This window comes from Crocodylus porosus, unplaced genomic scaffold (assembly GCF_001723895.1).
Source record: "Crocodylus porosus isolate Cpor-Errol unplaced genomic scaffold, CroPor_comp1, whole genome shotgun sequence".
Lineage (NCBI taxonomy): Eukaryota > Metazoa > Chordata > Crocodylia > Crocodylidae > Crocodylus > Crocodylus porosus.
In genome coordinates this window covers 13,071,194-13,086,930 of record NW_017728943.1, presented here as the reverse complement: position 1 = coordinate 13,086,930, position 15,737 = coordinate 13,071,194, and the positions used below count along the sequence as shown (strand labels likewise).

Sequence of the window (15,737 nt, the reverse complement as noted above, 5' to 3'; positions counted from 1 at the left end):
GGGAAAGGGGCCAGGCCTTGGGTGCTGCTTGGTGCCCTGGCCATATTTTGCCTAAACCCATCCTCCTAGACACTCACTGCTTGGAAAGAAACAAGCTGGAATCAGGGGCTCAGCAGGCCGTACCCAACCTCCTTCTAGCTGCCTTGGCCTAAGTTCCTCAGAGTTTTGCATCCTATTATTATTTTTTAAAGGTGGTGATGGCTGAGACCTCTTTCCCATACCACACAAGGTGTCTGAGACAGAAGGGTGCCTGTTCTGCTGCCCTGGTGGCTGTGGACACTGCCTTGGAGGGGGAGGCAAAAGGTCAGGGATGCCCCTAGCTTCTCTGCATTGTTCTCTAGTCTCCTCCAGCTGAGCCCTCTCTAGTGCAACCTTATATTAATTTTTATTTTTTACTTTTTGGGCCCCTGTGCCCCCTTGGCCATGCCCATACAGGCTGGGAGACAAATGGCCTCCACCTGTGGTGTTTGGTGGCTCTGGGCTGGGGGTGCAGCTCTAAGGCAGCCTGTCCTGAGCAAGGGACCTCAGGCCAGAGAAAATGGCTTGGTGGACTGCATGGCAGCCTGCGGGCTGGGCTGTATGTTGGACAAGCCTGGTTTACATCATTTTCCTGTGCTTCTGGGCCTGCTTTACACTTTGGCACCTCCTCATCAGAACTGTACCTAGACCCCTGGTGGCCCAGGGCAAACTTTTAGTATCGGGTCCCCCTTCGCTAGAGATAATGATAATAATAATAATAGTAATAAAAAAAATTACTATGTTCAGGCCCCCAGTCTGTCTAGGCCCCAAGCAGCCACCCAGTACACCCATGCCTGTGTCCAGCCCTGCTTATCATTCAACCTTAGGTCATATACTTGCTTGGAAGGTCAGCTTGCCCATAACAGGTTCCTTCTGATTTTTTAACTACAGGGCTGATCACCAAGAGATTCCCTGACACATACTTTTTTTTGTAGCAAAAGCTTGGAAGACTGTGTACAATACACAATTGAAGAGTGTTCCTTGATAAGAAGTTCACAGCCCCACAGCAAGGTAAGAATCTCATGGCTTCTCATATCCACTAGTTATCTTTCACAATCATGGTTCTTCATAAAATACAGACTGGCTTCAGCGGCTAGAACCATCACCCTGCTTTCAAAAATGATGAGCGAGTCCCTAAAATCATATATACCTTTTACATGTGAAAGTGGTAATCTTTCCCCTTTGCCTTCTAGCTTCAGAGCAGGGGATGACATTTAAGCCTTTCTCGACAACCAGGAGGGCCAAAAATTCATTAACTTTTCTGATTTATATTTTCATTCTCTCAGACTCAGTGTTGGAATGGACCCTATGAATTGCCTACATCCAAACCTCACTGCAAGTTCAAGATACGAATAACTGAACCTTGGGCTTTAAACATACTCAAATACTGCAAGACTTGTAATAAAACTGGAGTTTTTAAAACACTTGCATAAGTACAGCTTCCATTCCAGTTCAAGAGCAGTTTGGGTCCTTAGCTCAGAAAGTCACTTCTAAAGAGCCAAAGATCATTCTTTCCCATCTTCCACTGAGTTCCACCAAGGGAAAGAATTTAGAAGAAACTTATTTACTGCTGCAGGCTCAACCTGTCTTTTCTCTGAATCTGTTTCTCTTTTGCATCTAAACTGTACAAAAATAAGAAGTATATCACATGGATTAGTTTTTCATACACATCAGGAGCAGGGTGTTGTTAATCGCTAAGAACTGGCATGAATAAATGAAGCGCTGTGACTGCTTGTAAAAATTAAGGACTGAACAGATGAATGGGAAGGCATTTGGTGTGTGATTCAATAGATGTCCATCTTCAAACATTCCCAGTCTGTCCATCTTCAAAATAATCTCCATATGGGAAAGGAAATACTTCCCAGGAAGATAATACATCTTTTACTACACCACCACATAGCACAGCCTTCCAGGACAGATGACATTCATTATGTTTCCTTTGCTTAGGTCTTCTTCTGTCACAGCACAGTAGAGTTTGGCTTGCTGGACTGTAACCCTGGCTCCTTTCACAGTTTAAACACCTGAAATAAAAACATACGGATTCATGAGGTCTGTTATTCTAGTCAGTGACTCTTTAGTGGTGCTATTAGTGTCATGTAGAGAGAGAAAAACCTATAAGGCTATTCTAGCTTATTTCCCTCTTCTCTTACCAGAATAAGCTACATGGCTTAAGTTTGTGGAGTGATGTCCGAGTCATGCAGCCTGGTTTTTATGAGGTTTTCCTGGTATAAGTGCACCCACAATTGAGGTTGTCTTGCTTGAACTGGACACATTAAAAATTATACACGTAATCAAAATAGCTAAATCACTACAAAAAAAGGGTGTAGACAAGAGCTGGGCAAATAATGAATTGTTTATCCTAATGGCTGGACAATAAAATAAAATAAACTAACTAAAATAAAAGTTGAGATGAAGCAATACAGTATATTTAATAATGCTTTGATGACACCAAAAAAAGATAAAGCCAAACAGAAAAATGTTTCAGGTCAACCCCATACATTTCATTCTACCTTAAAAGTAATCTGTTATTCCATTTTCAGCTCCTTTCACCCCTTTTAAAAAATTTTTCTTTTTAAAAAATTCAGGCCAATCTTTACATGAAAAAAGCTGTTGCACAACCCATCCAGTCAAGAAGCTTTGCTTTGAAAATCTTAAGTTGTTCAGCAATTTCCAATGTGAATTATTGTAATGTTTAGAAGATGTTAAACTGTTTTGACATGTTCAAAATGGTTCATCCTATTTTTTCCAGCTGAAATCCTTTGCTAAATTTAATCCAAGTATACAGGTACTCCACAATGCCAATTTTCAGCCAATTCACTACTGGTCAAAACCTTTTTACTCAGCTCTAGGGTAGATCAGGCCTTACAAGGAAAAAACTCAAAACACAGGAAGCCACCCTCGCTTTCTGCCTTGGGTTCAGTTCTCAGTTACCCAATATACCATGCTGGAAGTGTAAAGTGGCTACAGCCTGAATGACAATCAGGCCCCTTGGGGAACAAACTGCCCAGGTGCAAAGCAGGTGCAGAGGTCTCTCAAATCAGACCAGGTGCAATTTGTGAGAACTGGGTACATTAACAGGATTGTAACTGTATAGTGTTTGAGGCTGTTACTGTAAACTAACAACAGAGGAAAAAGAAAGGATGCTTATAACCAAAAAAGCAGAGGTTATCAGCAGCAAATACATCACAGGTCCCAAAACCAGTGTGGTTGATTGCCCTGATTACGTAGATTTAAAGTTCATAGAGGGTCAACGTCTGCTGAGGTTTGCGAGGCCCCTAGCAGACATTTAAACGCCTTGGGATCTGATCCCAACAACTGAGCCTCCAGCCATGCCACAGGTGCATGGCAGGAGGTGCAATTTGGGATTGAGGATCAGATCCCAATCACACCCTAGTTGGTAGTACAGGGGGAGTCTGAGATTATGATCCTGGACTCCCCCTTTACTGGCAAATTGAAAGCCACATGCCTACAGGTTTGGGACTGGAGCCAACAATAAGCTGACTATCAGGCAGGCAGGGACTGCACTGGGGCTGGTTCAAGACCCTGGTGTGGTTACTGGCCCAAGGCAATGGTTAACTCAGCCATATATTCAGTTTGGAGAGCCATATAAACCCATAACTGTTATATGTGGAACAATATTATAGCTAGTTTGCCATTTTATGGCACCTTAAATTGGGCACAGAGCTGGAGCTGACAATGTGAGTGATCGCCCAGGGCCCCGTGGTCAGGAAGGTACACCCCCCCCAGTCCCTTACACTTACACACACACACACACACACACACACACTTGTGAAATAGCTCAGTCACCTGTGGAAACAAATACTGCCTCCTAGCCCCTGATCCCTCTGTTGCTCTAACAAAATGGTGCTGGCCTCCAGGGCTGTTAGGAGCCTAATGCCTCTACTGAGGTGCACAGACACACGCCAAAGCAGCATATACCCACCTCTCCCCACCCGCATCCATGGCTTCCTGCTGACAGCAGCATCCAGCCGGAAGCCAAGGAGCTTACAGCACCCCCAGGCCAGCTGTTCAGGGTCCCTGCAAATATACACAACAAAGTGGCCATCATAGAGGGCATTCCAGTTTTCTACTACTCTGTCGTCTATTGATACAAAACCCAATGCCTTTATGTCCTCTATTTTTCTCTTGAAGAGAAAAATAGAGCACATAAACATGTCCAGTGTCATATCAAGAGGGCAGAGGACAACTGGACTGTCCACTATGATGGCCACCCTAATATACAGCCAGCACATTAGTGACTCTCCACCCCCTTCCACATGTTACAGGTATCACACAATTAACTGGTTAATTGCACAATTACCTTGAAAATAGCTAGACACGCAAAGAATTTATCACACCATGAAAAGGTCCAATCAGCTATAAAGTTAGACCTCGAAAATGTGTATTAACTTTACAGTTGGTTGGTATCCAACTTTAATTTGCTGAAACAGAGCATTGAAGGATGTAGCAATAAAGTGAACCCAGCCCCAGCAGCTGAGGATGTCCCAGCAGCTGCAGAGCACAGCTGTGATCTCCCAGTTCTAGGGGTGCATGAAGCTCCCAGGGCTGGGAAATTGCAGCAGCCACAATCTCCCAGTCATCAGGGTTCAGCGATTGCTTCACAGCTGAGGGGGCTCCAAGCCACAGAAGCTTGCTTCTTGCTAGTGCAGGGGGGAACCCAGGATCAGGCTCCCCATGCACTGGCAATAAGGTCTGATGGGATCTACTGCATGATCCCACAATCACATCCTCTGCCATACACATGTAGCATGGCAGGAGGCACAATTTTGTGGATCGTGCATTAGATCTCATCGCGCCTTTACCTGAATTACTCCATTAATTCAGCTCTCAAGAGAACATGAGGAGTTATCTCCTCCACATGAATGCACTGAGTAGGGATCAAGATGCTCCTTGACCTGCTACTTCCCCCAGTATAGCTCCAAAACACAGGGCATGATTCTGTCCATCAGGAATTACACTGCTAAAACAAACACTGCCTGTGCTCCTAACTCCCGTGTTTTAACATTATGCCTGCAAGAGCAGGACAACCTTCAGACATCTTCTTCAACACTCCATCTTGAAAGTTCAGCATTGATAGGGGAAGGATGAGGTGGAAAAGGGGAGAGTCTAATATCCCAAACCCAGGCCAGCGGGTCAAATCTCAGTCAGTTTCTTCAGGGAGTTCCTCTGTGTTGCCAATTTACTAACTTCAGTTAAGTTGTACCTGATTAACACCAGCATAAGGGAGTAATAAATTGGATCCTGATGCCCTGCAGTGGCTTTGGACCAAGACTTCAGTGCTCCATCTCTCACTTTCCCAGGCATAATGGGTGGATAACTAGTCCCAAGCTCACTCCAGGCAGGGCAGCAAGGAGTCATTCATGACAGTGTGAATAGTGCAGGTTGCAACAACTGGAACTGGTAGGGAAACAGCCAGGTTCACAGCCAGGACAGCAAGGCTCCAGGAATACCCTGCACTGGATGAGCAGGTAAGCATATCAGCTCACCAGAAAAGCGGGAGGACTGCGGGTAGGAGTCGAGAGGCAGGCTGAGGAAAATAGGAGCTCTGAAATTGTACAGATTATTTCTGCATTTATTCCTTTCTTCTGCAGGAAACCAGCCCCTGGTCCCTACACCCAGCTGGGCGATTGGTAGGCTTCATGCTCCCTCATCCCTCTGTCTCTCCCTCTTCCTGGGGAAAGTAGCTCTTCCCCATCCTCACTAGGGTTCAATGGGCTCCTCATCCTTCTCAACCCTTCGCACCCCAATTCCCAGTCAGGCACATCATGCTTCTTAGCCATGGCCAGCTTCTTCTTCTTGAGTATGACCCCAAAAGCCTGACTCCCACCCTCAATTCTGGCCAGAGGCTAATGGCCCCTTAGCTTATTTGTCACTACTGGAGACAAGCTCAGACTGGTCCTCCACTGCTGGCTGTTTCATGTCCTTTCCTAAAAGAGGAAGTTACTGGTATAAGTTTCAGGACTACAAAACCCATCTCATTAATAAAGGCTCATGCCCAGGTTGTTAGCTGGAGATTATGAACCTGTGTTAACAGACCTATCTACTTCTGCCAGGTGGTTTTCAGTCCCCAACACCACTGCAGATTCACTTAGACCTTCCCTGAACAACTTGACTGGAATTATGCAGCTGAAAGCAGCTCTTAGTACATCCCCATTTTACACTTTTCATGCCACACAGTCTCCACAAAACACCAACTCACCCTGTCTATAGCTGCTGACGTGCAGCTGCCCTTGGAACAACAATGCAACCACAATCAGCTCAGAGAGGAAGCAGGAGGCAAGATGCTGATGCTGGCTTATGGATGACTTCCTCTATTTCAAGAGCCCTACAATTGTCTAGAAATGGGTTCTCTTTTACAATACTATTGCGAAAAGAGAATCTTATGGGTCCCAGACTGATATCTCCATGACCAGTGAGAGCATTTTTCCATTCACTTTGGTATGTTCTCTACAGTCATCAGTCCTGCAAACACAGGGCGAAAGCGAGGTTCATTTCACTTCATGCACACTCAATAGCAGGAGGTAGTGCAGGTACCAAAAGACCCTCCTACTAGCACACTCCCCATCTAGTCCCATTATTTTTAATGGTTTAACTGGGGTGGGGGTGAGTAAGAGCAAGTTAGGCCTTGCCTGTAAACAAACCTGCACTGGTTTTAATTAAATCAGTTTAGTTTAAATGGAGCACATTTGGTTTATCAGTACTCTATTTTAATTTAGCTTACAACCTGTTCCCATAGCCTTTTCTTCAGCTCAGGGCTTGATTTTAATTTAGCTTATAACCTGTTTCCATAGGCCCTTCTTCCACTTAGGGCTTGTCTAGCCAGGGGAAACTAACTGAAATAAGCTTGGGTGTAAATTTCAACTGAATAGCTATTCTGCACTAATTCTCTTGGTACAGTTTAGCTCACTCCACTTCCATGTCATTCCAACCTATGAAATTCTCAATGGCTGGCCAAGCTAAAGGCTGGAGCAATGCCTGGCTGCTGACAGCTCTATGAACTGCTGATTTCTGAATTTCAGACTGCACCCCTTCTCTCTGCATTCCCACTGATTTTTATTTATAATATGTCTACACCATTCCCCAGACTCAGTTGGTTCATTCCTCTGTATATCTGGGCACTAAGTCATGGTTTTATTTTTTTTTAACTGCAGTGATTTTTACATAAATGTTTTGGTTAATGTTTTAAAGAATATCCCCAACCCCAAAGAATAGTAGGAGCACTTGAGATAAACCTAGTGCAGTGCAAGCATGCTTGCCATACTCAAAAAAATGATAAGACACTCATAAAACACAGCCCTGTGTAACAGATGCAAGCTGTGAAAAGCTACACTCGGCATGAAATAATTTAGCCCCTATCCTCAGACGACTCAAGTGTCATGCCCCTAGTAACTTTCATTTTGAAAGGGATGGCTCACTGGCTACTCCTGGCATCCTCAAAGTCTCTGAAGCCTTCTCTGTCACTCAGGGTGAGGCTCTCTTCTCTGTTCTCACACAAAGTGAGCACACAGCTGGTAGTCATAATTCATGGTAGCTATTCCTCTAGCCTTGTCAGCGATTGCTATCTCCCTGTCCATTACCACTGTGCTCCTGCAGCTGTTTAGGTAAGCATGAGAGTTCTTTCCAGTGGTCCAAATGTCCTGCAAAACCTTTGCCTGCTATAGTGGGAGAAGATGAACAGGGTGCAACCAAGGGAGATGCCACTGATACCAACAGACCTACAGCTATGGCTGCAAGTCTACCTTGTTCCTTAAATGAAAGGGGTGAAAGTTCCTACCAACTCCAGGATCACAAACATTTCTGCACTACTCCACGTGAACATTGGTAAGCCTGCCAAGATGGGCAACCAGGCCTTGGAGCATAGCAGAGACATATCCCATCTTATTCATGAATTCATGGGAGGCAGATGGTAAGAATACAGATTCCATCTATTCCCCAACACTTCTGGGGAATCCCCCCAACACTTCATACAAAGTTATCAATAAATTCTTGAGGGTAACAGGCCTCATGACCCATGACTTCTGTAGCACACCTGTCACACTACGGCCAAATGCTGGTAAATAAAATAGAAGGCTCATATACTGGTGAGCTGATACTATTTCCCCAGGGTTCTGAAATAGCTGCCGGCCATTCCAAGCCCACAGCACAATCCTCTCCAAGTGGGTGATGTCCATTTCTCAAGCCTAGCCATGGTGCTGCACTAAGTGAAGCTGATTCAAGAGAAGGTCTTCCAGAAGCAGCCAGCCTGTAGCTGACTCCTCCTCATTGTCCTCCTGGTGCAGCTGCTGCAGCCAAAACCACAGCAAACGCTGCTCAAGAGGACAGTAGTTGGCTTGCAAAAAGCCCAGTCCAGCAGCAATACATCAAAACACATCAGCATAAGCTGCTTGATTATGCTTATGCAGAATGGCCAGCACTGTTTCACCTTGGATAAGTGGGTAACAGTTTGAAAAGGGCACTAGCTGGCCCAAAATGTGACGCATCTTGGCAGGGTGGGAGAAGGAGAGACCATGAGATAATTAGCATTTGAGCTAATGACCCCATAATTGCAGTTGATTCTACATATTTTCCAGCAGGCATCTCAGAATGCAGGAGCACAAAGGAGCGTGGGATACCAGTCTACCATGCTGAGTGCCTACTGTGAAGGATGTTCATTCCCACTGTGCAGAAGCAGTAACTTGGGGCAAAATAAGAATCATCTGTCTGTGTGTGGATACACCCACTCTATACTGCACTCTAGGAAGAAGTTACCCAGCTGCATTTCATTGTAAGGCAAAGTGCCCCAACAAAATAGAAACACTTCTATATTAGTCAGTCAGTTTAAGAGCAGTAACTAATGTGCCAAAGGAGAAGATCTTCCAGATATGAAGGTACAAGTTTTTATAGACTTTTACAGAGTACAGCCCCACAAAGAGTGATTTTTAAGGTTTCCTAGTAAAAAGTCTTGCTACATGCATTTCCCTCCCACACCCAGCACTCAACCACTTGACTTGGCTCCATTCATAGCATCACTACATGCTAGAGGGGACAGTTGTATGTGTTGTGTGCCAAGTCATTTCATCCTCCTAATTACTAAACCAGAAAGGTCTGGAGCAGTCACTGCCAAGCCATTATCAGTGGTAGTCATGCTGCTAGTCCAAACATCCATGGCAAGGCATCTACAGACCCCAGCACCTCCCCTTTTTCAGTTAAACATTTGATAGTAATGGCACTTCGTAGACCACATGAAATGTTGAAGGTTGGCAGTGATCTGTTTCTGAAGAGACTGGCAAGACAGAACCAAGAGGTGGTGAGTCAAATCTCAGTCTCTTTCTTTCCAAATGCCAATTCAGGGGCATGGCTCTCACTGTTTTTCCTGACATGGGTTACTTTCATGCCTTGGGGTAGTCCTTACTTGGGTGCAATCAAAATAATCAGTCATGACCCATGATCATTGCACTGGTATAGGAAAAATTACACAAGATTAAGCAACAGACATCCAGAACAAAACCATGATGAACAAAGCCTGAGAATTTGGGCTGCCAAAATATCTTCACTTGAAAGATGAAATATATTAATAAAAATTGATTTAAGATTATTTAGACTGATTTTAAACCGTATTTTGGCTTGTGATGGAGCTGAAGGACTATCTGAAATGAAATCCTACTAATTCTCTCTGCTTAGCAAGGTTATTTTCTGCTTCTCTCCAGGAATACAGAATCTAAATGATCTGATGTTTAACAGGAAGAGCTATTACAGTAGAACTCAGGCACTTTGCTGAGTTATGTTCCTGAATCCTTGCAAAGGGGAGCATTTATGAACCTGCTGGGTATATACAGAGCCACAACAAACAGCTGTGCAGGTCTGCTGAAGGAGCTCTAGCTGTTTACTGCAGCTTTGAGGCCAAAGGGCACCACTTCACTCAGCTGGAGCGCAGTTGATCAGAAGAAAAGCAACATCCTTTGAAGTAAAACCCACAAACAGCCAAGTAGCTTGCTTTTAATTCGGCATCCTGCTGTGAATTAAATGGGGTTGTAAACTACCCAGACACTGGATGACCCAGGTTCTACTGGACCTTAAACCACCAAAGCATTTCAATATCCTGTCAAAATTATCATAAAGAAACAGATTAATGCTAATCCCTTGACTGTGCTTTTGCAAAATCCATGTCACCCAGGAGGCAGAAGTCTTAGGGGGCTGCTCCTACCATACTACCATAACAGTGTTCAGCTGTACAGTTTCCTCTCAATGCCTGCCATATTGTGGTTTCTTCTGTCTTCTCAGCTGCCAGCTGTGGTTTGGTTGGAGAGACATCATCTGGAACAAGCAGATTCAAAAGGAATGGGCTGTATGAACTGATGGTGTTGAAACAGAGATGTGAACACTCCTCTGCACTCCTGGTCTGCTCAGTTGGGAGAGCGCCTCATTCTTCCTGTGAGATCTTGCTGATAAAAGGACCCACTTCTTTCAGGGCTTGGCTGAATTCTGAAATGAGCTGTCAGCCTCCTTTCATTGGCTCAACCTTTAATGGCGATGACCCAAGTAACATCATCAGTTCATGCCAGGCAATCATGACATGTAGATGCAGCAGGGTTGTAACTGCCTTTGTTTTCAGGACAGACAATTCTAAGATCACCCTTAATGATTAGGAGTTTTAAGTCTCCTCTACTTAGTTGTTTCTCAGATAACCCTTTAGATCCACCAGCAGCCAAAATTCTGTTTCAAATGAGTCCAAACATCCTTATGTCATATAGATGTCACACACACACATCTTTTGGCTCTTTAAATGGCCTTTTATTCTTAAGAACGTATGTAAATGGTTATTCAAGATAGCATTGTTTCTTCTTTATAATTCATTCAGGGACAGTTCTTGGAAAGATAACTCAGTCTTTAAGCTTGGAAAAGCATTACTTAGGTATTACCTGATGCATATTTAAATTCCCCAATTAGTAATGATATTCCATATTCAAATAGCTTATCTTTGTAATCAGCTTTAGCATAAACAGACATGTAAGCATTTTAACATTTACACAGCAGTGGCGTTAGGAAGTTATTACATTAGATGCTCACAGTAAGATATAAAATGCTTGCAAATGAACATGACAAAAAAGGCAATTTTAAGAAAAAGGTTTTCACCTTTGATGGAAACAGGAATTTAACACTGCAAAAGGATTTTACAAAACAAATACCTCCCTCTCCTTAACCTCTGAAGAATGGAGATTTCAGAGTTTTTTATAAAAGGAATTAAGTTTAAAATTTCTCCTTTATACAACTTTTAAACCAAAGCTCTTTCCTTGCAAAGGAGTATACAAAAGCCCACAGTATGATACAGTTTATGGCATAAGGCACTGATCACCATAACCTCTTTCATAAATATCCCGTATAGAGCATCCTTACACCTTTTTAAGTCAAGACTCTTTCTAAACAAAAACTGTACTGTTGAAATCTTCTCTATGACCAACTGTCTTTGATAAGATATTCCTGTCAGCTTTGTGTTCCTTTTTTGACCCAAAGGGTGCATCCAGACAAGCGTGCATGTGTGGTTTGTGGCGGTAAATGTGCAACTGTGTGCTGCACTGCAAATTTGCCCTGCGGTGCCAAAATTTGATACCAGGATGTCCCAATATTAAAAAAAAAACCAAAAACAAAAATGCTGTGGTGCACAAGGCAGCAGCAGAAACTACCAGAAACTGAACCTAGCCATCCACAACCATGCTCTGGCTGACAACCAGGCTTCATGCAACTAGATCAACACGACTGCTGCCTTGGGAGGCCCCCAGGACCTCAAGTAAGACTGCAGGGGCCAGCATGGGTTCTGGCTCCAGCCTCCCCTACCACACCTGGGATAATTTCCAGTTTCAAAAAGGACACTGGGGGGGTGGGGGGAGCAGAGCAGAGGAAAAGCAAAATCCCAGACATCTGTTGATGTTTTAAAAAAAAAACCCCAGATGGAGATAGAAGCACCCAAAAAGAGGACATATCTGGGAAAACCCAGACACATGGTAACCCTAACTCTCGTCAGGGAGGATTTTGTTTTGAGTTGGAGAGCAGCTGCTTGCCTTTTATGTTGATTAATACTGGTGGACTGGATAGTGACTAACAGGGAAGGGGGAGGTCACACTGGTACCCCAGGGGCATACAGCTGTTTTAAGCTCTGCCAGGGGCAAGGCTCAAGGCGCTGACAAGTGGCAATGGGGAAGGGTTAAAGCCTAGGCCAGAGAAAGCCATAACCCAAAGGCCTGAAGCCCAAGTGAAAAATGAAACCAGAGCCAAATGGCGAGATTAGGGCTGGGACCTGGAAGCCAAGTCCAGTACAATGGGGCTAGGCACAATGACCAGCTAGAGTAGAGGGGCTGGGAAGACACAGGCCCCCAAAAAAGGAGTGAAGGCCTGAGGTGGCCTGGTGTTACTGTGGGGCCAAGTGCCCCACCGACGTGATAACCCATAACATCTGTGAGGCATGAGCATGGCTGTAAGGGAGGTCAGAGACCATGACTCTTAAAGCACCTGGGGCCTAGGTACCCCAAAGAACAGCCTGTCTGTAAAAAGATCCCCCTGCGTTTTGGGCAGCCTCCCAGTCATTTTTAAAACAATAGCAAGGCTTGGCAGGTGAGCAGGATGGAGCACACAGAGGACACGAGACAGCAGGAACTGGGGAAAGGCATTATCATGCCACTTTACTCTTGACCTGTCACAGGGGCTAAGTGACAAGGCAATTTTGGAGTTCTTTGGAATCCTCTCCCAGTTTTGTCCAGGGTCCTGATTTCAGATCTCTCTGGAGAACCTCCTTGGCCTTGTAATGAAAGGCATGCAGTACTGAGGCTCTGGATCCACTTTTGAGGCTTGCTGTACAAAAAAAAGTTCCTTCCTGAAATGACCTCTCTTGATTGTAACAGTTTCGCTAACCTTATGCTATCTCTAAATTGGGATTTTGGGGATGGGATGGATTAATAGTGATGAGAAGGTAACTTGGGAATTATCTAGAAACAGTTCACATCTTTCTCCAGTGTCTGTGTTTCAGATCTTATCTCAGCAACAGGTCCCATCTATTATACAGCACTGCCTCATGCTCAGGACATGCATTAAACCCCCTCTGCGAAACTGGTAAAGTTCTTTAGCAGTGCTTCTCTGTAGAGAGTCAGTTGAATTCCCTGTGTATCTTACTGCATGGTCTCAGTACCTGATGCATCCTCTTCAGACTTGTCAGGTGTTTTTCCATCTTCAGCTTCACCATCTGTAATAAGAAATGGTACAAAAAAGAATACAGAAAAAATTGTAAAAAATGAAACCCAATAAATAAATAAATATAAAGCAATAAAAAATACCTTGCAGTAAGAGATCCTTATAAGCAGTTTGTAATCAACAGCAAGCAGTGCTAGGGCTGGGTGTTAATTTCTGTGGCTGAGGAAAAGAGACCTAATCAACTGCCATGCAGGTTGCTGTTTTTAGTTTAGCTATAGAAGATTTCTTCAGGAAAACTGACTTGCTACTGGGTGGTCATAGGTTTTTTGTCACTAATAAACCAAGCTCAATTGCATCTGCATCAGAACCTGAGCCCAGATAGCTTCCAAAAGTGTTATGATCTTTCTATTTGGGCAAGCTTTTAGCAAGCATGATTAAGTAATGGGGCACTCAAGAGTTTGTTGTATATTGCATCATATGTTATTTTAATATTTTATCTGGGGGGGGGTTTATAAACTATCTGGTTTTTTATTGCAAGCTGCAGCAAGCCTTTTCTGGGGAGGGCAACGTATAAAGCTAATAAATTCATAAATATGACTTGACTCTTAGCCCTCTACTCTCACAGTTCAAAATGCACCTTATTAAAGGAGGACAAGTTTCATTCTCTTTCTCCTTGAGATGGGGAAAGGGAAAGGGACCTGCCTATGGTGACTCAGAAACTCACTGGTAGAGCTGAAAACAGAATCTAGCCATCCCCACCACCAGTCCAGGGCTCTACCAGCTGGAAGACACTAATAAGAATGTGAAGACACCAGGCAGAAAGCAAGTCTCCCCCCTAAGACGCTTCGAAAAGATTTTACACTTCAAGTGCCCAGAATTGCACATCACCCTGTGGCCTTTTCTTCTAGAAACACCACTCCATGTTCCTTCTCTCTTACCATTAACTTCAGGTAAAAAGTTAGAAATACTTAACAAAAGTTAAAGATCATGAGATCTGTTTCCCATTCAGCTGATTCCCTGACATAGGAAATGGCTCACTATGGCTTAAAATGATTCATTTAGAAAACAGAACTAAAAGTGAACTCCTGGACCCCTATGGCCTGCTCCCTGAAGTTGACAGGCAACCACTTATCTCAAAGCACCCAGTAAAATGTTCACTCTGTCCCAGCTCTTGCATTACAGCCACAAAACACATGAGGAAGAACCTGCAGTGCTTCATGGAAAAGGAAGCAAAGGCACCACCAAAGCAGAACCTGCTCAAAGGATCCTAAGAGGCAGACTGAGCTCCATGCTACAGAGAAAGAAAACCTGCCCCTACCTCCCCACCACCCTTCCAAGGGTCTTGGAATTTTCCCTCAGGTCAGATTGTTAATCAGACCCACAAATCTTGGGTGGATTTAACCCTAAGCGAATGAGCAGTACCTACCAGACAGGAGTACCAGCGCACTCAAGCCAACTTCCCAGCTTGAGCTGCAGCCAACATTCATGGCTGCAGAGGAAGGTAAAAAAGAACACCTTGCATACTCAAAAAACCCACTGGATATTAAGTTTCACCTACATGAATGTGGCTTTTCTCATACATTCTTCTTACAGCATTACATGTAGCCTGTCAAAGCGATGTTAGAGTCAGGAGCTATATAGGTCATCACCCTTGACATACCAAAGGTTACGGAACCAAGGAACTGCTCAAGGAGGTCAAGCAGAACAGTGCAACATGCCCATCTTGTGAAGTTCCCCATCAGGATTTTAATTGCTTGTGTTTATTTTCATGGGTGGTAGCTGATGTTAGACAAACTGATCCTTGCGGGATGATTGATACTTTTATTAACGCCCCCTCCATCCGCCTACACAGAGGGGTGGTGCCACAGAAATAAGAAATGCCAATAAATCTATCACTTGGGGCAAACAAAAAGAAAACGGGATAGGCATAATCAGGGTTCTAGAGTTTTGTAAAGGTTGTGTCTTTGTTGGAACTATGAGAACAGTCACAAACATTAGGAAAAATTAAAATAAAACAAAAGGAGCACAAACCTTGGTGTTTAGGGTATAAGCTGACCTTTAACAGCTGGGACAAGGAAGTGACTTCCCTGATAAGCACATCAGGCTCAGATAGCATTTTGTATGCTTGTTCCTTTAGAGTAGTCAGTACCAGCCATTCGCTCAGAGTCCTCCTATCCTAGGTGCCCGCCTGGTCTGTTCCTATCAGGACACTGGTTTACTGTGGAGTCTCTGCTTAACTCCCGGGCCATAGAACAAAACATATTTTCTTTACTTGCTATCTGTTCTTCAGCTGGAGCCCTGAACCTGAACTGCCTACACTAAAGAGGGCAAAAGTGGCCAATCAGTCAGGGTCAAGATCAGGGCAGCCAATCATTTTGCCAGGGTTAAGGTAAGAGTTAAGGAAGACAATCAGTTTGCCAGTCAGGTCAGGGCAAGGTGCTAGTCTGTCCTATCTTCTGCCTGACTTCAGGCTAACACAGCTAACCACCTCTCTGGTCACAGTTGGGGTGACTGACTAGTTTGCTAGGGTCCAGCTGGCA

At 44.2% G+C, this 15,737-nt stretch overlaps 1 protein-coding gene across 1 annotated transcript in view; it reads right to left on the bottom strand.

The window, feature by feature from the left end:
* Nucleotides 1-950: 950 nt before the first annotated feature.
* The window catches only part of LOC109319223, a 32,307-nt gene continuing 17,520 nt past the window's right edge, over nt 951-15,737 (bottom strand). Inside the window, exons 7-9 of the mRNA XM_019548735.1 lie at nt 13,196-13,249; nt 5,903-5,966; nt 951-2,041 (exon numbers count right to left, since the gene is read on the bottom strand). Of these exons, the coding sequence (XP_019404280.1) occupies nt 2,041; nt 5,903-5,966; nt 13,196-13,249 (119 nt within the window). The 3' untranslated portion in view covers nt 951-2,040. The remainder of the gene's footprint in view (nt 2,042-5,902; nt 5,967-13,195; nt 13,250-15,737) is intronic.